General features: G+C 39.1%; 6 protein-coding genes and 1 long non-coding RNA gene across 7 annotated transcripts in view; 2 read left to right on the top strand and 5 right to left on the bottom strand.

Annotated features, from left to right (window-relative positions):
- LOC108090377 (putative polypeptide N-acetylgalactosaminyltransferase 9) overlaps positions 1 to 3,480 on the bottom strand; it is a 61,742-nt gene extending 58,262 nt beyond the window's left edge. Inside the window, 1 exon segment of the mRNA XM_017189008.2 lies at positions 3,011 to 3,480. The gene's annotated coding sequence lies outside the window, so the exon portion shown is untranslated.
- Positions 3,481 to 9,914: 6,434 nt separating this feature from the next.
- On the bottom strand, positions 9,915 to 11,194 carry LOC108090253 (serpin I2-like). Its single transcript, XM_017188848.2, has one exon. The coding sequence runs from the start codon at positions 11,170 to 11,172 to the stop codon at positions 10,009 to 10,011; it is 1,164 nt and encodes a 387-aa protein (XP_017044337.1). The 5' UTR covers positions 11,173 to 11,194; the 3' UTR covers positions 9,915 to 10,008.
- A 1,902-nt stretch (positions 11,195 to 13,096) lies between these two features.
- Positions 13,097 to 14,534, top strand: LOC108090292 (plasminogen activator inhibitor 2 type A-like). The gene is made up of 3 exons (XM_017188902.1): positions 13,097 to 13,188; positions 13,254 to 14,246; positions 14,308 to 14,534. The coding sequence occupies exons 1-3, from the start codon at positions 13,182 to 13,184 to the stop codon at positions 14,424 to 14,426; spliced, it is 1,119 nt and encodes a 372-aa protein (XP_017044391.1). The 5' UTR covers positions 13,097 to 13,181; the 3' UTR covers positions 14,427 to 14,534.
- Positions 14,535 to 19,697: 5,163 nt separating this feature from the next.
- Positions 19,698 to 20,252, bottom strand: LOC108090299. The gene has a single exon (XM_017188909.2). It carries the CDS (start codon positions 20,220 to 20,222, stop codon positions 19,764 to 19,766), a length of 459 nt encoding a protein of 152 aa, XP_017044398.1. The 5' UTR covers positions 20,223 to 20,252; the 3' UTR covers positions 19,698 to 19,763.
- A 470-nt stretch (positions 20,253 to 20,722) lies between these two features.
- Positions 20,723 to 21,941, bottom strand: LOC108090561. Its single transcript, XM_017189304.2, has 2 exons — positions 21,598 to 21,941; positions 20,723 to 21,538 (listed from the first exon to the last, which is right to left on the bottom strand). Exons 1-2 carry the CDS (start codon positions 21,930 to 21,932, stop codon positions 21,205 to 21,207), a joined length of 669 nt encoding a protein of 222 aa, XP_017044793.1. The 5' UTR covers positions 21,933 to 21,941; the 3' UTR covers positions 20,723 to 21,204.
- Positions 21,942 to 23,400: 1,459 nt separating this feature from the next.
- LOC108090563 lies at positions 23,401 to 23,759 on the top strand. The gene is made up of 2 exons (XR_001771353.1): positions 23,401 to 23,475; positions 23,527 to 23,759. It is a non-coding gene; the product is annotated as an uncharacterized LOC108090563 (long non-coding RNA).
- Positions 23,760 to 24,676: 917 nt separating this feature from the next.
- Positions 24,677 to 25,235, bottom strand: LOC108090294 (accessory gland protein Acp53Ea). Its single transcript, XM_017188904.2, has 2 exons — positions 25,129 to 25,235; positions 24,677 to 25,070 (listed from the first exon to the last, which is right to left on the bottom strand). The coding sequence occupies exons 1-2, from the start codon at positions 25,168 to 25,170 to the stop codon at positions 24,741 to 24,743; spliced, it is 372 nt and encodes a 123-aa protein (XP_017044393.1). The 5' UTR covers positions 25,171 to 25,235; the 3' UTR covers positions 24,677 to 24,740.
- Positions 25,236 to 25,395: the final 160 nt, after the last annotated feature.

The following is a 25,395-nucleotide window of genomic DNA, read 5'->3' as shown; positions in this document are numbered from 1 at the left end:
ATTGGATACTTCTATCCGCTCTCAAGCTTATCAAGTGCGCTTTAAACTGGGTTAAGGTTGCGTCTATCAGTACCGCCCAACCACTTGAACGTGCTGCAGAGTACAGTTCCGTTTGACAGCTGATACGAGTGCCACTCCCCCTGAGAACGCCCATCAATCCCTACGACATTCCGTGCATTAGATACCGGCAGCAATTCGATCTGAAGCCGAAACGTGCAACCAGCTTGAAGACAAAGAATATTGTATAATGCTTTTTTTCCCATGTACCACATTTTGACAACTGTTTTTGCTCGTTTTTGCTGCAAACTAAACTGTTTCCCTAGTTCTCGTTCTTTTTTATATCCAATAGAGAACGTGCAGACGTGCGAAATTCAAAAGAAGAAGAGGCCGTACGAGATGAAATTAAACTTTAGCTGGCATTTGCCCGATATTATACCACAACTATATATATGGCTCATAACCACTACCGCAAAACGGCAAAAGAAGAACGGCCCATGATGTAAGCCCAGTCAAAAGGAATGCTAATATGCGGAGTGATTAATTCATCGAAATTAACATAAATGGCAACAGCTTTAACTTTTGCCGCCCCACCACAGGTGGCCACCTATCTTCTCCTTACCTTTGGCCCAACCTTTACCCTTTTTCTTCACCCTAACGCCAGTGGCCGACATAAATAATTAAATTTAATTGCCGTTGCTGCTTCTTAATGATGCAACCAAGCATCAAACGAGCCAAAGAGCCGAAAAGACCTCTGAACCCTGGTCTCTTCTCACCTGAAACCCGTTTTTATGAAAATGGAAATGAAATTAAACGAAGCCCTCCGTCGTCACAGGCAACAAACGACAAGTGACAGCGATGAAGGTACATTTTATGAAATTAAGCAAATACTAAATGGAAATATAAACCACAAGAGAAACCTTAGAAAAGAGAGTTTCGCAAGCAAAATAAGTGTCATTTGCCCTTTTTAAGGAGTCGGTTTTTATTAAAATGGCTATAATAAGAAAATTATATTTATTTTATAAATGAAAAGTATGCAAATTTGTTTGCATTTTGTTTTCCAAAATATGTTTCTCATTGAAAAATAAAAAAGCAGACCACTATCATGTTGTTAGGTTAATGTGCACGTAAATTACTTTGCAATTTGAATGCTAATAAATTCGCCAATAAAAATGAGTTTATATTACTGTGGTAGTCGGAAGATGTTACCATTTCGATTAGCCAAATATTGTGAATGTAACTATATTACAATTTTTATGTCTAATGAATTCGCTAATAAAAATGCATAAATAATGGGAGGATAAAATATGGTGAATGTAGTGAGTTTGCTGATAGCAAATTTGCTCGACTTGACGGAAGATGGTAATTATTTTTATTTAGTTAACAAAATATTCCAATATAATGTCTTCCCCAAGAAAAGATAACGCTTGGCCCCAAAAGATATCTTGAGCAATCTAATCTTATCTAATCTATTTTTACACATGAGCAACTGGCAAAGACAGTCGCCCCACAAACCAGTTGAAAATAATACTTGACCAGCTGAACTGGTTATTTTTATTTATGCCAAAAAATTACAATCTAATGTATAATAAAAATTTTTGATTAATTAGACGGCTATAAGTGAAGTCTCTCTTTTTAGCCATGACACCAATCCGTTCCACAATCAACTGTCTTATCTAGGCGGGTCTAACTAACGACCGCCTTTGATAATTAATAACAAAAGGGGAAAATTCTAGCTTTTTGCCTTTGGCTTAGGGCGCGATTCTAGGCCAGAGAGTTTTTCAGGCAAAAACCAAAACAAAAACCCGGCAAAACGCACAGACCCAGACAGCCGAGGAACGAGGCTAAGAGAGTGGGAGTTGAGGAGGTGGGTGAAGTGCTGCCATGGCAAAGCCAAAGGCAAAAACAAAGCGGACCCATTCAAGGGTTCTCCTCATACACAAATACAAATATATATGTATGTGTAAACAAACACAGACACACAGTTACTAGGAGAGCAGAAGGCGGCTATAAAAATCAAATGAAATTTATTGATTTTTCTTTGCGAATGCCGAAAAAAAGACTACAGCCAGCAAAGTCAAGGAAATGGCCAATAAAAAGTAATTTGCAAACAAAACCATGTTCTTTTTCTGCAAAGAACTTTTTATACTCTAATCAAGGATAACGAAGCCAACGTAATATAAATCGTTCCCAACGGAAAGGACCTTACGAAATTAGCAATGCAAAGAAATTTTTAGCTTTAAAATAACTAACTAATTTAAATGTGAACTAAGCATTATTTCGTTTTTCAGAATATAAAACGGTTATCTTACTTGTTGCAAATAAGTCTTGGTTCTTTTTTTATTTTCTGAATCCCTTATATTTTGTTTTTTAATATATTTAAATCATAGACCTTTTTTAATTTAAAGGAATATATTTTGCCCATAAAAATTGAGGAACATTATCTTTCTTTGATAATCTGACCAAATTTCAATTAGGCAGATATGTATATTTTTTCGCCATGATAAGAATTAAGCTTTAAAATTCTTGTCGCGAGGCCGCAAGTTTAATGCTTTTTAAATTTGCAATTCTAAAAAAGAAAATCAGTTTTTTTGTGGGCAAGTATCTCAGACGGAATGCATGTTTATGTTTTGTATTGTTTTTGTTTTCTACCCGCAGACCAAGTCTAAAGAAGAGGAAGAGAAGACTAATGCTAAGACAAGAGCCAGAACATGGAGTAAAAAGAGGTGGCGAAAGAAGAGAAGGCATTGTAAAATGTCAGCCCAAGTTAACGGTGCACGCACACTAAGGCAACACAGTAAACAACGCAAACAACACAACAAACATGAATGTTTTGTTTGATCTGCTGTCAGGCGAGAAAGAGAAGGCGCCAGTGGGTGGGAGTGGTAAAGGGAGAAAGGGCGAGCAGCAGGTGCAACATGCCAGGAAGCGAGAGAGAACTTGCCGCCCGGTCGCGTGCTTACAAAAATTGCCAAGCTCTCCCTTCCAAACTGTTGTATTTTTGATAACTTACCCCGCTTTCTTCTCTCCTCTTTGCTCCTTGATTCTGCTGTCAAAAATTCCCAAGTTCTAATTCCGTTAGCGAATTTCACAAAAATATACCCCTACTGCGGCTGTGTGTTGTGTTTTTTTCTATCTTTGATTTTATTTAGTTGCTTTGAGCTATTTCGATTAGCATGCTTCAATTTATTTGGGGATTTTTCACACTATTAATTTGTAATTTCTGCTTATTTTTGCCATTTGCATATATGATTTCACACATGAAAAGAAACTTCACAGCTGACTGTGATTTGTTTCTGTTTCTGTTGTTGCTGTTGTCGTTTCGTTTTTTAACACACACAAACGGCGGGACACACGCACACACACCTGCGTAGGTGTGAAGAGTGGAAGAGGAAGAGAAATGCAACGGATTCACTTTAATACGCGCGCTCTCCCACTCGCACTTACGGACCGACCGTAAACCAGCTGACTGAACGGTCTAAAATCGACTGAATTTAACTGAAGAATAAAGATTTCCTATGGGGGTTTTAGCCGGCAACAGTGGATGTACAACATGTTTGAAGCTTCAGGTTCGAGTTGCAAGCTCCAAGTTTGAAGGGGTTGAGGGGAACGGGTGGGTGGGTCAGTTCTTTCTTTCTGATAAACACTCGCTGATAAGCCAACACACAGAAAGGGCCTTTGTTGTTGCCAACGACATTGTTGTAAGCCTGTGAATGACAAATGAGCCCGTATACGGCAAATGGTATATGGAATATGGAATTCGGAATAGGGGAATGCCATAGCGGTCAACTCTTTTGGGTAGGGGGATAAGATTGGATAAGACCTTCGCAGAAGGGCTCTGTTTTAGGTGATCCTAATCCTTGGTAAGCACATTTTAATACAGTAAGATTAAAACGTGAGTAAAATAAGACAAATAAAAACAAATAACTGTAACTATTAAAAGTTTTTGCAAAACAACTAAGGACTGCTTACTAACTAATAACCAATATTTTTTGAGTTCTAAAAAATGAACACTTATCAGATTCTGGCGTAAAAATGATTGTCATTCAATGTCTGAGTACATTTTAAAAAAAATTGTGTGATTCTAAAAAATAATTCAATTGTTAGACAAGTTCTGTGTTTTTTCTTTTTAGCTAACTTTATTTCTCAACTGCTCATCACTGTGGCAACATCCAACCCGGTGTGACCAACAGGTTCGCCTCTTTAAGCCGGCAAGCAACTCGAACCGTAACTTGCGTGTGTTTGCCACTGCACTTGTCGATAGCCAACTTCAAATCTGCATGCACGTGGCTCATTTGCATATTGGAGCATTTTTATTGGTTTTGTGGGGGGCACTTGAAAGCGGCTGCCCAAGGGAATTCGATTCGCACTGTTTTGTTTTTGGCATTCAACGAAAAAATTTTGATTTGAGGAACTCATTCAACTAAAGATTGTTAGGAACTGATAATTCACCTACCAACTATCTTTGCGTTTGACTCAGAAATTGCCAAGTGCACAAAAAAAAACCGACCACGAAATTGACAATTTGCAACACCGACGGAAGCTGTTTTTCAATTGCATCGGTTTGGCACCTCCCCCCGTTTTCCCAATTTTCCGCACTTTCCACCCGCCGTTCGTTATGGACTTTTCATTGGTTTTGTTTGGCTCTTTCAATTGAAACATGGCCAAGTTTTGGGGGAGCAAGAGAGACAGAACTATATGGAGAATGAGAGGACGACACCAATCAACTTTTTCCTCTGCGTTGCATTTTTCATTAGTTTTTCTTATGCAGCGAAAAAGTTTTCTTGGCCCCAAAACGAGTCTCAAGTTTTTCACTGTTTGTAGTCAACTATTGATAGCTCAAGTTTCTATTTATACAACTGCATTTTGCCATATTCTATTCATAGCATTGCAAATATTGGCAATATATCGGTGTAACTGTAAGTGCAGACTGTTCCGTTATCAAGTATTTATTTTTTCAAAACGCTTATAAGGAAATGTGAAATAAGAAAACAGTTTTAGAAATCGTTGGATGGATCTAAAATATAATTATAGATTTCTGTTTTTGTTCAAAAAGGCTTTATATAGATTAATGCTCCCATGAATATTTATTAAGAGCACCGTTTAAAATAATTAAACCATCTACTCTTTATGAGAACAATATTTTAAAAGCACTAACATCCCAAATGACTGGAAAAGCTCATTTAAATACAGCTGTGCCACCTGTGATTTTGATATGATGGCTGTTTTCGTTGGCGCTGCCAATTTGCCGACCAATTGAAAATGCAATGCACGCCCCAGACAAAAACTCATTTGCAACACTTCACGCAACGCCGGCGATTTCGATTTAGCCAAGATCAAGGGCGATAATGCCCGCAGCAGCAGCAACAGCAGCAACATCTAAAAGTTGCAACAACAACTTTGGCTTTATGTACGTTGCATTGCGTGCAACAACGTGCTGCAGATATAAATAGCCAGCGGCAAGAGCAACTGGGCCCTTATCCATTTTGGCTGATCTTTACGCACAGGAGGCAGCAACGACAACAACAGCAACAACCACAACTGCTGCAACATCTGCAACACAAACACAAGCTGCAACAACAACATTCTTTTCGACATTTAATTAACGATCGCGATTGCAATCAAAGCTGTTCTCCCACACTCTTTTCTCCCCTCACAGGTTTTTGAATGGATACTGGCAAGTTGGCCAGGTTTACTGGTGGCCAGTTAGTTAGTTAGCCCGGCTAAGCTGACAAATACTGTAATTAATTTTAATTGCAGCGATTGGCGCTCGCCTTCCGTCTCATTAAAGACTGCTGGCTGGCGCTGCTTTGCTCCCTTTTTCGCCTTCAGCTGCCTCGGATTTCCACTATGATAAGCCCCACCTTCTGATTTTGAAGTATGCTCCGGGATTCTGCTCGCCATTCTTGACTACGTGTTTTTTCGCCTAATTGCTGGAAATATCGCGTGGCAAATATTTTGTCGCCTTCACAAGGGCGTCCAATAAAAACTGAACGACAAACGGAAAAAGAGGAATATTTCAATAGATACACTGATGAACGAAAATTCTAGAAACATATTTGTTGTCAAATAAAACAAAATAAAAAATAATTACATAGTAATATGTAAACGATTTTATTCTTTTTAACCTGTAAATAAAAAATCTTATATATATTAAATTCACCATAACAACAACCATTTCAGATAGTATCTTATCACTAAAAATACTGGCTTACATTACTGTTTTATTAAATGAACTGTAAATTAACAGACAAATAATGTTACAAAAAAAAAATAGCTTTCCAATATTTTTTCTCTGTGTTATTTGGCACCCATATTTTGCCAACACTTGCACTTTGGTTTAATGGACTATAGAAAGTGCAAAATGCAAATAAAAATGTTCATTTCTCGGGTCCCCGGAGGCTCCCAGAGGAATAATCATATAAAACACTTTTCGTTTGCAGTTCATTGAGTGAGCACAAATCCAATTAGATTTTGACTCGGCTTAGCTTGCATACGCTCCCATCTCCCCCTCCCCAACTTCAAAAAAAGCCCCAAAAACATACGAAATTCCCCGGAAAACACACACACACACAAACACAAATGGAGTGCGGAAAATCGTTGCATACTTCGCAGCAAAAATTTTCTCAAGTCATTTTGCCTGCCATAACTCTTGACTCAACTTCAGTTTGTTTTGCTGGTGTGTGTGAGCGGATGTTGTCTTGTGTGTGTGTGTGTGTGCATGTATATATTTAACTCGTGTTTGTGTTGGTTTGAGGTCTTTAACTTGTGGGCTGGCAATCGGCTTGACACACATAAATGCCGCAATGCTGATTATTGATTTTGCAACCAATTAAAATTCCAGCACAAACAAGACTACGTAGCGATTTTATCCTCCTGGGATTAAACTACAAGCTCACATCTAAGCTGAGTGGCTTAAAGCGTTTTCAAAGGGCTTAGAATTCATAATTCAAGTCACATACGTAACGGCAAAAGTTAAATGCTAAACGGCTTTTGAAAATTATTTTAAAATACTGCTGTTTGTAAAAGTTTGTCATACTCGTGTGTAATTAAAAGTTAACCACTAATCTTCTAATCTTTTCAGAAGAGTAAAAAAGTATTATTTTTTCATGTACCCAATTTTAAATAAATCATTTTTATCTTATTTTATTTTAAATTATTAACAGTTTTTTAAATTTCTATAAATAAATATCTAATTGAAGTTTGGACAAATATGTTTCTTGAATCCACTCTAGTTATTATTTACTCTTTCGTAATCAACTCAGTTCCACATGAAATCCTTTATGTTTCAGTTAATCATTCCATCGATAGTTGCGTTCATACCATTCATGCTCAATTAAGCTGCTTAATTATGCCCACCAATCAGGCATTGAATGCGTAAAAACATTTTAATTATTTTTAAAAACAATATTTACGGTAGGAATATGCGCAAACATGACGGGTAATTAATCAATATTAATATCAACCTGATTACGGATATTTACCGTAGCCCAACGCCGACAGCCGAGATTAACATAAACCGTCAATGACAGGAAAGAAAAATAGCAAAAAAACAAGCCATAACGAAAAAGTTTTTGGCTGGGACACACAATTAAGAAGCCATAAACACATGGGGCAAAAAGCCAGGGGTGCTGGTCTGGATCTGGAAAAAAGCGCCGGCAGCCAAAAGTTGCAGAGTGCAATTTGAAAAACAGTAAATATAAGTCGCGAATGGGGAGAAATAGTGGAAGGGAAGGAGGAGGGAGGGGGCGGCAGGGGGTATAGGGAAGAGTTGTCCCAACACGTAGTTGGCACCGAGTCACGAAGGTATTTTCGCATACGAGTTTTCCCCGTTTCCTGGCGCAGGAACACCGCATGTATGTAGATGAGCAGGCAGTGACATGACTTGGCAGCTATTCCTATTTGGAAAGCTCCTTCCTCCTGCCACCGCCCATTTTCCTGACAAATGGCTCCAGGAGCGGGGCGTGGCAGTACAGGTGTTTTGCGGTAAAAGGGTGGGGCAAGCGCTGGGTAAATGGTAAGATGTATTCAGGCAAAGGTGCAGCTGAGAATGACGAAAATTTATGATGGTCCCTGGCTCTGGGGTTGAGTTCTTTATTGAATAGCAAAGGGCGGAGGACAAGGGGTTTACGATTTGTAACAAAGTTAAATTGAAATACCCAGAGGTTATCGAAAGGGGGTGTTTGAACTCCTGCCAAGAATACAAAGGTTAAAGCTTAATATTCTGGGACTGAATTGGAAATTCGGAGAAGAGGCGTATGCCTAACCAAAGTCGATTATTGTAGGTCCAAGGTAATAAAATATGTATTCAGTTATGTTTGGTTGATTTTCTTTGTCGTCTAAATAATTGATTGATTTATCGGGGTTTTGATACTACGAAACAAAGTTTAACTTACTAAAAAAAAACAAATAACGAAACATTAACAGATTTGACCCAATTAGAAACCAGCAAACTGATTTCTTGAGAAACACTCCGGAACGAAGAAAAGCTGGCCAAAAAGCAGAGAGGGACTTCAATTTAATTAGCCAGCCGGGAAGAAGATTAAGTAGGACCCCTGAAACAGTTCACTTTCAGCTCAGACGGAAATCCCCTCAAAGAAGGAATATCCTTTCACTACGGACGCCATTTATTGAAGTTGTGCGAATGCTTTTAAAGCTCCCCCATTCACGAGCATCGGCTTATGCACACACACACACTCGGGTATTTACTCATCTGGCTGATGCAGGTGCAAGGACGAGCAGACGCTTCAATGTCCTTGCCATGCCACCGCAATCATAATTAGTATCCTGTGAAGAGATGTGTGTGTGGCTCATGTTATATCGCACAACACCAACAAACTGTCAGATAGACAAACACAGTGGTGGCAGAAATATTAGTGGTCCTTGAAGTATTGTTCTGGATTATACTGATTCAAAGATACAAATAAACATAAGTAAAGGAATCTAATTCGTTTAACTAAGCGAAACCATGAACCAAAGTTAAATTTCCTGCTCATCTTATTTCCTTAAATGGGTTAAATGCTCGGACGTTTGTAAAGTATTTTGTAAAAGTTTCTTACATTGAACAAACTTTTTTTATCTAAAAGTGTTTTTTCACAAGCTCAGCAAAAGCAAAGCCTATGATTTTGCCGAGAAATATCCCGGCCAGCCGGCTTTGTTAGCCAGTGATATATTGGCATTTAAGCCGGGTCAGAACAACGACCGGCTGGCAGGCTATATCGCCATGCTGGGCCAGAGCTTTAAGGGACAGTGAATGAATAATGCCAACCAATTTGCCCAGGTGACAGGTAACGAGGGGACGAACGAAGCGACGAGCGGAGGAACGTAGGAACGTCCTGCAGCCAAGGACTTCATTAAACTGCAAAAATAGAATTAGAGCACATGGCAAAAGGCCGAGCTGCTTAATTACAGCTTAGACCTCAATTAAAAAGGCCCCAAAGGCAACTGAACGAGTGGCACAGGGTGTTGGAAAAGCAAACCGAAGAAAAAGTAAACATTTTCTCTCTGCCGGACAACAATCCACTCCGAAGTGCCACGGCTCCTTCATCCGATGACTGACTTTGCAGCGAGGGGTGAGTCGATGGTGATGACCATAAAACACCTTGGCTAATTTCCGCAAATTGTTACAGCTGACAACGAACTGAATGGGGCAAAACCACCCAAGAAATGGAGAAAGAAGAGCAAAATAATAAAGGAACAAGAAAAACACAAAACTGTGCAAGTAAGGTATGAAAATGAGTGCAGCTTATCTTCAAAAATGATTCAATTGCTAAAGGAAAGCGAAAAGAGAAGGATAACTTTGAGCTATAATTATCTTAGTGAATGGAAAGCAGCTGTTAACTACGTTTTATGCAGATAAGCTAACACATTCATGAAAGGAATGAAACCAAACATACTAGCTTGGAAAAACATATTAATCAATTAAATAGAACAATTTTATTACAGTTACAGAAACAGAATTGTAACATTTCGAAAGATTTATTATTCAAAATAAACTAGAGCAGTTCTCCATCACAAAGCCGGAAAATGGCGTCCCATCAAGTAGACATGGTGGGAATCTACAACCGCATAAATAAACGGCTTTAGAGGCTCAAACTTCAGTGGTCTTATCTCCTGGGAAAAAGCATCCGAACTATCCACCTTCAGCTGTTCACTCCTTTCCCTTTCCGCATTGATGCCTCGAGTAAAGATGTCTATTTCCGTGTAAACTATAACATCATCCAATGGCAACTCCGTTTTGAAAGCATCCAGGTCGGCGGCGGTCTTTATAAATACAGTGATAATGCCCGCCTTTTGCAGTGGCTCTCGTAAATTTAAAAGCTGTCCACATTGTACCCTCGGTAAGATAATGTTCATCAGGGTTATATTCAAGCGGCTGCGAAGCTTTCGAATATCCACTGTGGGCAATCGTCGCTCTACCTCCTCAATTTTAGTTCTTTGACTGGGAAGCAGGATCAGCAGAAGCGCACTGGAATCCTTGAGACTTAATCCCAGGACCTGGCTCCTAAGCTCCGGTATAAATCCGTGCCATGCCAAAGTCCGTTTGGCTGACAAAACCCGCTTTTCAACCTCGAATCCATACTTGAACTGGGCTCTAAAATCCAGGATGTTGAAGAACAGCAAGCGGTTTGCAGGATTATAATCTTCAAATAATTCCTGAAGGTCCTCATTGAACTTTCCATGGGATTTGAGTTTAAGAAAACTATTGAAACGCCTAATATCTCGTTGGGCAAATGGTGTCCTGTAAACAAAGGAATCCAGCTCGGCAGCATTTTTCAGGAAGTCAGGATCTATATATACATCCGGACGCAGCGCAGCCACAGTCACGGAGGTGAGGTCGCCGCTTTGAAGAAGAGGCCGAGCATCCAAGCCACTTGCACTGGCATTTTTTGGGTACAAGAAATCATCGATTTCCAACGCTGTTTTCGGGCCCGCGGCAAAAAGGAGCAATCCCAGGACTTGCGAAACTCCCAGCGGGGAGATCACAAGTCCTTGATCGCTCTCAACTTTGGTAGCGGCGACATAATAGTAGAGCTGTCCGGCATAATTGTAGTCTCCATAGTCTTCTTTCCATTTGCTTCTTGGTTCTGGCGGCTCTTCAAACTCGTCGACTTCTTCAGCCAAAATGTTTTCAAGCAAAAGGGGCAAAAGAAGTAAGCCAATAAAGGGCTTCATCGCTCGTCTTCACTGCCCTTAATCCCGCCCAGACATTGACTTTTCCAGTCGACATCGATTGGTCAGGGGGATTGCACAACCATTTCGCGGTAATGCCTTTATCGCTTTCCGCTTAACTTTACATTTTCCACGCTCCTCGCACAGCGATATCGAAGGAAAACGTGCATTTTTCTCTCAGGAGCTTCGACCTCGCTCGGCTGACGCCATAAATTTACAGCGGCAAAGTGATAATGAAAGTGTTTCCTTCCGTTTCAGCCAAACAATGTGCCAAGAAAGCGACACCAGTTGGGCAAAAGCCCTGGGGAAAAGGGTAAAATGAGGTACTTAAGTAAGTCGACTCTTAAGATACCTTAGAGTACGCGTCCAATAGGTGTTCATCTGTTGATATTGCTTATAGTTCAACCAAGAATGTTCACGGAAAAAAACAATTTTATCGTTACAATAGTGTGTTTTGTGTAAGTATATTAAAAATCATAAAACAAAGACCACTAAATCTGTATTATTACGCTAATTTATACGGAATTCATTTTTAAATGCTTATTTAAATATAATTGAAGAAGAATCTGTATCAATACAAATATATTATTTTTTTGGACATGCTTTCTAATTGTTTATTATAATTGTGGTAATTCTTCTACTATTTTTATGTTAATGCAGTGCACTCCATAAGTTGCTTAAATTTCAACTGGAATTAATCATATCAACCTACCCTACTTTCGATATGCACAACATACAGAAAAAGTCAGTCCGGAAAGGGCAACGTGGCGTATACGCAACTTGGTTACCTTCGCTTTCCTTCCGGCGGCGTCTTTTCTTTCGCTCCCTTTGCCCCACGGCCATCCATCTTTCTCTCTTTCTCGCCGCTGCGCTCCGTCGCCTTTTCACTTGGCTTGTTTATTGTTTTCCGCTCAGCAAGAGAGAAATTCAATTTCGGCGGCAAACATGCAGCAAGAAACAAACAAACACGCGGGTGAAGCAAATGAAACGCGGCAATTGCTCCAATTGCATTGCTCCGAGTGTAAATCTCGCGATTTATGCCTTGGGAAATGCTTCCCTTTCTTGAGTTTTCTTTTGTTCCACTCAAACATTTAATTGTGCGCTTAAAACGTTACTCGGGACAGTTGGTAAGAAATAATTAAAGGGCTCTGCATTTTCTTTCAAGGAAGTGAAGGTTGAACGGAGGAAAAACAAACGCCAACGAAATTCCAGCCCGTTTTCCGCATTTTGCTGGATGCGAAAAAAAATAAGAACAAAAATGACCAACTGTCCTCGGGGAACTTTTTTTCGGGGAAAATGCGGGGAAAATAGGATGCAGTGGATCGGACCGAAACACTTTGCACAAAATGGCTGCCAGCCAGTTTTAAGTTTTGTTTGCTCACTCCCGAACGCTTTTAACCCCCTCGGAAAACGTTGCTTTTGTTATTTGCGTGACATTTTTTCCGTTCTGGAAAACTTGAGGGGAAAAGCGGGAGAGAAGTGGCAAGAAGTGGGAATCACCAAATGGAACTGGTGGAAAAGTATGACAAAAGATTGTAGTGGCAAAAGTTTGCAGCAACGTTAATTAATTTTGCGTTTGCCAGAGCCTGCATTTCGGCATTGGGAAGATCAGAGTTCAAGTCCTTTCCCCGGCCAAAATCCATTTATATTGCGTTAATGAAGTGCACTAAGAAGTAGGATTCGCCAAATGGCAAGATGATAAAGTATGCCAAGGTTTAGTTCAATTTTTAAATGTACCATTCTAACTCTAATGCATCCTTTTATTTAAGCAACACAAAGATTTATATGTTCTTTTCGTTAAAGAAAAGAAAAAATACTTGTAAATATACTAAAAAAATCAACAGCTTTCTCTTTGCATGATTAAATAATTCAAATTTTATAACAATTGGCCAAGCCTTTCAAGGAATTCAGTGTAACTAATTTCAGCACTCCCCTTCATGCAAGAAATAATGTAGACAACTAAAACTAGTAGGTGCTAAAAGCTGAAACTACGCGAGCTCTGAAGTCACAAAATGAGATGTAAAGTAAACAAACAAGTGTACTTTAATATTTAAAACTTTTCAGATAAATAAATCTTATTTCAGATCCGATTTTGATAAAGCTGGTTGGGTTCCTTCTAATACTGGATTGCGCTACTTCCAATTTCAGCCTTACACCTCAACTGATTCACCAATCGATAGCGGGCGATAATCCCGATCCACCCGGAGTTCTCATCTACCATCCCGCAGTTCTGGATGCCCTCGAAAGCCTTTCAGTAATAACGGATGGCGACACCCACAAGGAGTTTAGTGGCTTGTATGAAAGACCGCTACCAAAAATTAGCCAGAGTTTATTTGTAAATCACACGAATACGCTACTTTTGAAAACAGATACTAAAGTACTCCCATCGGTTTGGGGAACTTTAGCCCCTTTAGCTTCTCTGAAATTCATGAACTTTGTATTCCCGAGACGAAGTCTTTTCAAGTTCAACGAAGCCCTGAAGGAAACGCATCAGAATTCCCAGTTTCCGTCCATCCTGCAGCGACGTTATTTGAATGTGAATACCCAACTGATGTCTGTTGGCACCGCCACAATGACCGCCCAATGGGCCGAAAGCCTGAGGCCTACTAACTTCGGCCTACAGGTTTTCCACAGCCAGCTCGATAAACACGGAGGAAATCGCTCCGTGGCAATTGATTCGCTGGTCATATTTGGGAATTTCCTCTTCAGTGAGTTTGATGGATTGAAATTGGTTCACCTTCCGCTGTCGAACAATGTCACGCTCCTAATTCTACTGAGTCCCCAGAACACCGATAATAAACCCTACAAGATACCAAATCAGTACGATCCAATAGATCTGTTGAAGAAAGGAAGTCCGACGAACGTAGAGGTTCAGATGCCCAAGATCGAGTTTGAATATCGCACCGAACTTGTGCCCCAGGCACTCAACAGAATGGGAATCCATCGAGTTCATGAGAAAAACGCTGACTTTGGCAAACTTACACTCAGCCAAATAAAGTTATCCAACATGGTGCACGCGACATCCATCCGAATCGATGAGTTTGGCATCAACGAGGAGCCTTTTGAAATCCTCAATTGTAAGTTAAATTCTATTTCCAAATGTAACAAAACAATCAATTTGATTTTTCGGCTTTTCAGTTACTCTTCCAACGCGATCAGATAAAAATAATCATGTCTTTGTGGCCAATCATCCGTTCTACTTTTCGATAGTAAGCGAAAATCACGTCCTTTTCTCCGGCGAGTTTTTGGGACCCTAAGTAAAGAAATTGCGAATTATAAGGGAAAAATATAAAACTTTTCCGTTTCCGAGTTTGATTGTACCAATTATTACAGTGGCAAAAAAGGGATTGTGAATAAAATATTTGTATAATTAAAGAGATTGTATTTTTGTTGTATTTCAAAAGTATTTTTGTACAAAATTTTGCCAATTTGTTATACTTACAACCGATTTAATAAGAAATGAAACAATTTTTTCATTTAATAGCAAAATAAAGAGTTTGGAAAAAACTCATCAAAAAGAAACGAGTTGTCAGCGAGAACAAGCAGATATTTATATTAAGTGCCGGAGTAATAGAAGGTCGCTGGAAAATTCCTCTTCCAAGAAAGAACTGACTCTTTAAAGAAAATTTTAGTCAAACTGGAGAGGCTGACTGTGGCTCTACCCTCCATGTACCAGGTGGGAATTATGCCAAGCTTGATGATACTGGCAACAAAAATTCATGATGCTTCTGAGCTCGGCTTATACAGTGCTGATGACTTCGATCCAATCATGTTAATTATGCGCTTCTTAGACAATCACAGGATTAATCAAGTTGGGGAGAAACCAACTGGTGGAGGTGCAACTTCCCAAACTGCGATTCGCCTACTTCGTGGAGCTTTATCCTCACATACTGGTTGCCATTGATTTTAAAGGCTTATAGAGCGCATCCGCAAACTTCCGCAGACTTTCAAATACCAGAAAACTACGACACTCCAGCATGACTCACATTGCAGCCATCGATAATGATGAGGGCGGAATTAACGAGGTGAAGCAAAGTTGGCCTTAGAAAGAGGTGGGTTAATTGGAACTCTACAAGTTCTTACAAGTTCGATTTACCGATTTATCTATTCTATTACCTAAGCAACGAAGAAATAATGGGGTGAAATTCTTCGCAAATCCCCCTTCTTCATTGCAGTAAAGGTATACTTAACTGGCGAATATTCTGCTCCCTGAATTAAAACAAATGAAGTGCTGACTTTGAAGGTTAAACAAATTGCTTCTTAAGTGTACAAAAAATAGATAAAAAAAAACAGATTATTTCTTGAACTGTAGAAACATAGTTCTTTCCTAAGATAAAATACAAAAAACAACAAAAAATGTTTCAACTTGGTGAAGAGATTTTCGAAGATTCCGAACTTTTATGATTAAGTTTGCTCGAGAAATTGTTGCAGAGCATCAAAATATATTGCAATTTTGTGAGGACATTTTCGCAGATCCCAAATTAAATAATTAATTAGCAAAGGAAATTCTTGCAAATGAAACATCATCTTCACGATATTTAATCTCTGACTCGTTGCCCAGATGGATCTTAATTTCCGGCTCCTGCTCCTCTATCCTCTATCCACCGAATGTCTTTCGGGGTCGCAATGACCCACATTAGGAATGTGTAATTAAGAGCATCGCTGGCCAGCAAATTCCCCCGCCCCTTTATGCTAATGACCAAAGTGAATTGTTGCTGTTGCTCCTGATGTTGATGTTGCTGTTGCTGCTGCCACTACTAATGTTGCTGTTGTTGTTGCTTGCCAGTGCTTGTGTGAATTCCTGACAGCGATAAAAATGTTTCTCTCTGGCCGCCGCCTGCCCCGCCCCCTGATGGCATGTTTAGTCAGCGGCTTATGCGGCGTATGCGTAATGTTAAAGCCATGACCGGGAGGCGGGGGAGGGGGAATCCAGGATGAATACCGTACGTGTCCCAAAGTCAAGGGGTCTCGCTCGTCTGCATGAATTGATTGACACGGGAAGCGGCATCGGGAAACATCAGCGGCAACAAAATGTGACTGCCAAACAACTTTATTTGTGAGAAGTGGCATTCATGAAATATTCATGCAGGCAAAAAACCCGGCTCTGATGCTGTCAGTCCGGAGGAGCTGCTGCCGTTCAGAATATCCAGAATATCCAGACACTGGAGCTGACGTCGAGGGGCTTCAGGATTTATTGGGCTGCCTGCCGGAGTGGATAAAAATTGAGGAGTGCAGTGCAGCCGGCAATTGTTGCAGTTCGATGACAGCGATCGACGTTGTGGCAAAGAGTGCAGCTTAAACTATTTTTAAGTGAGCCGAAATAACAAAAAACAACTTTTATTAGTTGCTTATTTTAAATGTATAAAAAAAAGACAAAATATTTTTTAGTGAAATTAGTTAACACTTGAATTAGGCTTTGTTATAAAAATGCAAACAGCACATTCCAAATAATACTAGTCTTTCAATTTACAATTTTTGAAACAAAATTTGAAAAAGGGAAATATAAAACCAAAAACCTTCATTTTCCTTGACCTAACAGAATGAATTTATAAATTTTTAATTTCCTCATAAGCCCTTATCAAAAGGGTTTATCAATTCCTACGCCTTTTTTTTATAAATTTTTCCCTGTTTTCTCTGCTCTTCTTTTCCAACTTTCAACCCAATTGAATCTCATCTGGCCTCTTTACTGCACGACTTGCTCCCGGTTTCGGACAAATCGTTTATTTGGTTAGCTTAGGATTGACCCACATTTGACACAGCTCAAGTTTCCCCTGCCACTAGAGCTCCCAGCGCATACGAACTCCATGTTTGTCCAAGTTGATGGTCCCAGCTACCAGATCTCGGCTCACAGCTCACCTCACGACCTTGTTGGCTAGCATTGGGGGAACAAGCAGCAACCGAAACCAGGCGAAAATCACACCCAGAGAAAAAAATAATAACAATAACATTGGGTAGATGTTCTAGAATTTTAAAGCAATCTAAACTAACACAATAATAATCTTACGAACTGTTACATTTTGTATTATTTTATGAGGATACAAAATGTTAACTCTGTTTTATAATAAAATTTAATATTATTACTATTGAATTTACTGTTCTTAAATTTTATAACATAACCTTTGCAACGCCAACTTACTAAAAATGTTCAAGTTTAAAACTAAGCTGTAGGTTGTTAACCTTTTGAGCACCTGACTTACTGTATTCCTTGAATTATATTGTAAGCGAGCACTAAAAATACCTCTTAAGCTATTTTAAAATGGTGTGTGTAACTTTAAGTTGGCATAAACCAGCGCTTTTGTGGTTTATGGCTCTAGTTTAACAACATCGATTGAGTTTTTCTGTGTGCAGAAGCAGAGGAAAACTTTTAAGGCGACCAAGCCGATGGCATTGGGAAAACAGCATCGATGTCGCCCGGCACCACACAAACTATAAATTGGCTTAAGCCCCGGACCACTCGACCAGTTTGGAGTGTGTTCCCATTCTCGACTCCCTCAAAGTTGCTGGCCAGAAAAGTGGGTTCCATATCCAGGGGAATTCGGAGGAGGTGGCTACAACGTTTGACACTCTTGAACTTTGATGTACGGCACTCAATCTCTGACGTTGAACGCCGGCTGAAAAGTTTCTTTGTGGCTTGTCATGTCTTCCATTTGATTTGCAATGATTTTTGCTAATTTTCCATGGCATTCGCTTTGACAAGTTTTCAACTTTTGGCTGGCCAAGATTCATTCCCACGACATCTGCAGCTCGTTCGAAATCATCGTCGTCATCGGCATCAGAAAATTTTGCCCAATCCCGATGGCAAACCTGTTTTTTAGTTTTGCCCATTTTTGTGGTTGCATAGATTGCATGGGGATCTTTTCTCAAAGTGCCAGGCCAAGCCCCATTATTATTATTGTGATTAGGATGAAATTAGTTTTTTGTCACGGCAACTTTATCGCTGAATCAGCTGCAGAAAAGTGAAAACTTTAACGACCAGTGAAAATCTTTGGCATTACCTTGCACAATGGGGACTTCCAAGTTCGGAAAAAGAATTGTTCAAGGAAAATAAAGGGGAGGAAATGGTTTAATTTCTTCATCAATTTCGCTTTGACGAAAGCATTAATCAAAACTCTACTCGAACGGAACGTCAAAATGAAAATTCGCTTTTATCGTCGTCATCATTAGGGGAAAAATGTTGACCTCCATTGGGATTCGGTCGCCAATTAAAAATTCATTCGCGGAATTCCCACTTTAATTTCCCTTTCTGCAACCACTAACCTCTTACTGCTTGATGTTCGTTTTAAATAATTATTAATTGCGATTCCAATTGCGTTTGTGTTGGAAGTCCATCGCAGCCATTGCTTTTTTCCCCACCAAAATCTGGCAGCGAAACGGCCGACCTTTACCAGTTTGAATTTCACCGCTTTTCGTTTAATTAAATCCAATCAAATAAAAGCGCATTGAACTGGTAATACCCCAAAAGCTTTTTCTTCTTTAGGCCAGAAAACTTTTGCAAGATAAATAATTAAAACAATAAAAAATAAATATTAATAAATGCATTTAAAAAGATACAAGATATAGTTAGTTATTTTTATGTTATAGTTAACATATTATCGTACACCTCTTACGCGTTTTACATTAAGTTGCCTACTGCACACTCTTGGTATGCTAAAATGGCACATTGTTTTTTCTAGTGTACGTTGTTCGGCTCGGGTTTTTTCTATGCCCTGTTGTTGTTGGAGGAAAACATTCTGGAGCATCCTGTAAAACCAACGAGCGTAGAATAATACTCACTCCCCTTCTCCCTCTTCTTTGAACGATGAATGCTCAACTATATGCTTAACAAAGCCTTCTCCAGAAAGTTGGTCTTAATCTCAGCGAAAAATGGAGCTAAATGAGACGGCACTTGCCCGATTTGCATATCAACCGTTCTCTCACTCATTTGCCAACATAACATTTCTGATTCATGGCTCTGTATTTACAAAGTTATGAATGTGTACTTCGCTGCAAGCGACAATAAGCATTTTGTTGTTATAAGGGAAAGAAAATGGATCATACTGGATATTTAATATTTATCTAAATCAACTAATAAATTGAATAGACAAATTAATTAACTACTCAAGCATCTCTGGTTAATTTGTGTGTTTGTTCGTGCTTAGCAGTATAATTTATTACATTAAAAGCCATCAAATTCAATTACGACGGAAACGCCTGTGGTGTCTCAATAAAAGTTATCCCTACTCCGCGTTTATTCATTGTATATACATCCTAAGGCTATTTAGCACTTCCACTAATTTGTATTTAGGTTCACGGAGATGAGTTTAGTGCGTTCGTTAAATGGAGTTAAGGAATATACTTAGTTAAACCTAAGCACATTCTCTTACTTTATATTTAGGCTAAATAACTCAAAAATTGTCGCACTTAATATGATGAATATAATATATATTATTTTTAATATATATTATTTAAAAAGCCAAAATTAAAATAAAATCAAATCTTTAATAATTTATACATATATGTACAAATGTATAAATATTTTTTGAATATAATTTAAAATAATTTGTATTTAATATTATATTTAAATACAAATACAAGACACAAATTATTGAAACTAATTATTTTTCGGTCATATCCTTTACAGACACATTATCCTCTATAGCCTTCTCCACTTCCTTCTGCGTTTCCGGGTCTGACACATGTATTTGGGGAAAAGCATTTGGTTGTTCTTTCAAAGCCTTTACGATAATAGGCTCTAAATCTTGCCACCAATCTGTCACATAGTCGCCAGCATAGTCTTGATTTTCCACGGATGCGGAATCCTTCTCGTCATCCTCACACTTCTTTATCCTGCGGCAACCTCCATTGTTTTCGAAGATGGCGCCTTCCCGGCACCCACATCCATTTTCGCAACGATGCAAGCACGTTTCCTTGGGACCATGGCATCCCTTGTGGCAATATTCAAAGCAATCGCGGTTGAGCGTTCCCTCGCAGTTCCGGTAAGCGAGTTGTTCCTCGCGACCATTGGTTTCCAGGAAAATCTGGCAGAACAATACCACCAAAAAGCAGAGCTTCATATCGAAAAACTTTTGATACCAAAACAGAAAAAATTAGACCGAGACCTTGTAATACTAGTTAAAAGGGAATAAGTGAGTAGAACAAACTGATTAGCTTGCGCTCTAATTTTTAGATCATATACTAAAATGTTTCATTTTGGCTTTACACGTATTGGTTTTTGATGTACCTAGTGTTATGATCCTACATTGATATATATTTGATATTGAGTTTTGATGTATATTATAAATAAATTCCTTAATATTTAATTAAAAAATTGTATAAATCAATTTTCACTCGAAGGATTTTAAAGTGTGTTAGGAATATTAAGCTGATGGTGACTTCCTTGTGGATTTTTAAAGGATCATTTGAATGCGGTAAAAGCCCACCCAAAAAATTAATCCAAAAACAAGCAAGGAAACTATAGTTACTGCGTGTAACATAACTAACTAAGTACCTTACAGTAAGCACTATCCTCGAAGTTGTAAGGATCAAACAATACAATAGGACAATCTGGTTAGAATAGATTTTTAATAGTTAACTCATAATTTATATTTATATTTTTAGATATATTTATCTTTTTGAGATTTAAGTACAAGGGATAGTTTCTGTTTTTTATAACCTTTTATCATTTCAACAGCATACCTTTAACATGGTTTTTGAAATGAATAAACAATTAGTTTAAATTAAACTTGTAAAAAGAATTTGACAGAGTTTTAAAACAATCTTCAAAATCTTTTTGTTAGTATTGACTATGGCTTGACAGATATTTTTAGGGCTCAATATTTTAAGTGTCCTCCTTGTTTCAGCGCAGGGTTAGACACGGTTCTCGACAGAACCTTCTTCTCAATCGATTCGCAAGGCACTTAGGCACTTTAACTGGTTGCACAGCTGACTGCCTTCTTCAAAGTGTAAATTCCCTACGGGTCCTGATGCACTGCTGCGGATTCGGCGCTTCCTGCATCTCCCTGTGACTTGGCCAGTTTCAACTTTCGGATCGCTGCCTTAATCCCTTGGCGGTGGTCCACGTGGTCTCAGAACAGTCTCGAGAAGATTCGGACCCGGCTGATTCTTGGGCCTAGGAGTAGGTGTCAGAGAGCGAGTGTGCGGAGCCAGCTCCTCCTTCTTGTGGACAGCCGAGGTGGCAGCACGTCTAGCCCGGATCTTCTCCTCCATCTTGCTGGGCACCATGAAGCAGTTGGACTCCTTGTAGACCGGCTTGCGGCGATCGTTCCACGGGAAGGTCCACTGAATGGGGGTGAAGTCGCGGCGCCAGGGCTTTCTCGGCTTGAACCAGCAATCGCAGGTCCAGTCCTCCTCGCCGGGGGCATCGTCATCGCTATTAATAAACACCACATTAGGAATTATATACAAAAGTCGGTTAAATATAAAACTCACCCCCTCACATAGACGCGAACGTAGTGCGAGTTCTTGCGGAACATTAGCAGGGCTTCGTTGAAGGTCATCTCCAGAGCAGGCACATCGTTGATCTGGGTGATCTCGTCGCCCACCCGCATTCCCGCCCTCTTGGCCAACCCGGTGGGCGAGACATTCAAGATGGTCAGCGGCTCGAACTGATCGCTCCCGCCGGACACCTCCATGCCCCACATGGAGTCGTAGAAGCTCATGATCCGGCGATCCGTCTCCACGGTGTACGTCATCTGGAGCTCGTACTCGACATTGTCGAACGCCTCCGAATCGTACTTGGGCACCCTAATCTTTGAGTCGAACATCGTGGTGATCTCAACAGTGAGTGTGGCCCTTGGAAGCTGGCTAGATGAAACTGAATCCCAAGCCGGTGGAATCGGACGGGAGGTACTTTATCGTCTGGCGTTAATCGAATTGCTCGCCAGCTTTTATAGACGATTATTTGGCAGCTAAAACGGATGCGGATGCAGGGACAATGTCAAGGGGTTCGCCCAATCGATTTGCCAAGTACAGTGGTGCTAAACACAAACATGCAGAAGTTCTTAAAATACTTTCTTTTTATTCCGGAACTTCTGATCTTACCATTAAATAAATAATGGCGTTGCAAATCAGCTCTAAGATCGAATTTTCAGCAACTGCGAACTAATAAAAAAGTGTCCCTACTTGAAGAAATTTTTAAGTTCTGTTTTTAAAGCATCTAATTCCTGATTCTTCCTGACTAATTAGTTTAAGCCTTGTTAAAAGGAACCTGAACATATTACCTAGCCGAATTTATTATGACCAGTAGTTTTGGCTTAATGGAAAAAAAAGTTTGTAAAGTGTATAGAGGACTTTGTTTTAATCATTAAAACTTTCTTGGATTTCTTTTCGTTTCACTTGTACCTCTTTGTACTTTTCACCTGTAAGTGCTACTCACTGTGTATCGGGGGAAAATCAATGCGATTGATTTGCATTTAATTGTTGTCTATTTTTAGTGGCTGTGATTTTGGCTGACGGAAACAAAAGCGACCGTCCGACTATGAGGAAGATCCCATGGCCGCTTTTGGCCATTGAAAGTGAAGCCGCCTCGAGAGCCAAGGGAGCAGCCAAGCATCCAAGCATCCAAGCAGTCAAGCGACCAAGCGACCAAGCTACCAACCAGCTCCAAGTCCAGTTCCTCCACACACCGCTGGCCAAGTGCTAACCACTTGGTCCAAGCGATTTGATTTCACTGACCTCAATTATGGCTGCAGTCGAGATGGTCCGAGGTTGGGCAGTTGGGAGACCTGCAGACCCGAGGCTTCTGCTGCCGGACTATTGAATTATTCATTTTGGAAGCCGGGGGAAAACAGAGAGGAGAAACCGGCCAACAAAAGCCCATAAAATGGTATTGTCGGGGGAGCAGTGCCAAATGGCAAATGGCAAACAGCAGCGACATCTTGCCTAATTACAGCAGCTCTTCGGTATGGATGTGCGGCCTTCCAAAGCGTATTTGTCTAGCCCGAAATCTTCTCTCTATCCAGAAGCACTTACCAGCTTGTCGGGGCTTATGCAATGGCATTCTGCCTGGGATTTGCATCACTGAGCGTAGCCAGCTTTTGTTGTCATGGAATTTCTTAGCCACAATGGAAAGGATTTCGACCATGGAATTGAGGTAATTACTTAGCAGGTGCTGCGCTTACTTTGCAAGCTTTTATTTTTGGCAGTATCTTAAACTTAGTCACGTTCCCGGGGCATATAATTGTGTTCACGATCCTTGGCTTTATCGAAAATTTAGCAGTCACGATTATGAGCCCAGTTTCCCATATAAACAAGTGTAAACGTTTCCCGCTTCTAAAACAACTAAAATGAAGGTTTTTCTACGACTGCGTGAGTATTGAAAACTTTATAAAACTAATTTCTAAAACAAGTTTATTTCAGTTATCGTCACACTTTTACTTCTTCTGTTATTGGACAGAAAATTAAATCGCATTTTGTACATCAAGAAACGATTGACCACTTAGTGTCCACTTTCTTAAATAAACAATATTTATTATAAATATTATTTTTGTGTACCAAATTGTGATCATATAATCTTTGCTTGAGAATATTTATTTTATTTTTGAAAACTTTTTTAATAATAAAAATATTGAAAACCTGTTTTTCGGACCGGACATGTTCTAACTTTACGTGTTCTTTATATTATGGTCTCAGTTTCCCTACATTTATAGGTTAAGCTGTCATATTTGCGAAATATTTTCTGTTTTTAATTATTTTGTCCAAAGCAGAACTAAATAGATTGGTCTCACATTTAATCTATAAGGTTCTTTGTGTTCTAGCATTACCATCAAAAATTAAAATTTAACAGATCAGTAATGCATTCCATTCATTAAATTTGTAAAGTCTAAAGTTTAAAACTATTCAATTAAATTTCTGCGTGTGATTTCCAATAGGTTTGTATATATTATATGTTTAAGACTGTACTGTCTTCTTTGTTACCTAGTAGTGGCCATGTAGCGTTTGTTTATTTGATAAAATATCTTTTTAAATTATTTTCTTCACCAAACTTTTAAGGTATTTAAAAAAATATTAAATAGTTTGTTTAATATTTAATAACATAACAAAAATTGTAATATGCCATTTAACGGTTAATAAAAACATGTATGCTATAAAAACGACAAATTTGACGGTTGTGTTTAGTACATTCAAAATGGTGAACCGATAAACAAAAAATATGTTTAATTCCAGATCGTTAACATAAGGCCTTATAATCCCAACGATTGAAAAGCTCATAATATAGTTTAAGTTTTGCGAGGTAGCCACTTCCTTAATTTCATCGGAGACTATCAATACATTTCAGCATTACAATTTTAGCCAAAGTCAATATTAATGTTAGCTTGTACTTTTGTACTTCTGTTTGTTGCTACGTAAACGAATCTCTCAGTCGACATTTAACTTAAAGTTTTGCTATTGCAAATAATATACAGAATAAATCGGACGAGATCAGACCACTACATATAGGTGCCATAAATTTAATAAATATTTAAACAACAAAGAACATTTAAATAAATAATTTCTAAAGTCTTATTCATAATTTTTCAATTATTTATTATCGGTAAAAATATTTACACGGCTCATTTTCATTATTTACGAAATCATACTGAAGCAACGCATCTGAGCCGCATAATCCTGTTAAGATATGGATTAATGTGATCGTAAAGTTCCTTGATGGTATTCAACAGACATCTCTGGTTGCCAACGATCTTTTGCAAATACTGATAGGTTAACAACCCAAGTTCGGTAAGATCAAGGCCCCTGGTCTTCATTGGATTAAAATTAGAACATGCTGCTATGCTCTTAACACTTGGTACTGCCTTTAGGGCTAATGAAGTGAGTGCTTGGATTCCCTGGTCAACGCATGCGTCAAGCCTATCGAGATCGACTTTAAAAGATTCCACTCTTGAAGGAAGGAGGGACGCCAGTGCCTTTAAATATTCAAAGTAGTGGTAAAAGAAAAGTTGCTTACTGCATTACCAAACTCACAATTAAACTGAAGGCGATTAAGGAGACTTTGCTGGTCCTCATGGTTTGGCAGCTTCGATATATAAAGTATACTTCCAAAAGTTCAACGCGCTTTTTATAGCTTCTGGCTTAAGCGAGATGAACCGATTAAGAACGCCTATTTGCAATAATTACTAACCTTAATAAGTCTTATGAAATTGTTTTCCCTTTTTGTCCTTAAGCCAATATATAATTAAAACGTTAATTTTTAATTAAATTTTAAACCCAACATCCCATCTCTTCTTGGTA

This window comes from Drosophila ficusphila, unplaced genomic scaffold (assembly GCF_018152265.1).
Source record: "Drosophila ficusphila isolate 14025-0441.05 unplaced genomic scaffold, ASM1815226v1 contig_414, whole genome shotgun sequence".
NCBI lineage: Eukaryota > Metazoa > Arthropoda > Insecta > Diptera > Drosophilidae > Drosophila > Drosophila ficusphila.
The sequence above is the reverse complement of the archived record's forward strand: the minus strand, read 5'-3'. Positions and strand labels throughout refer to the sequence as shown.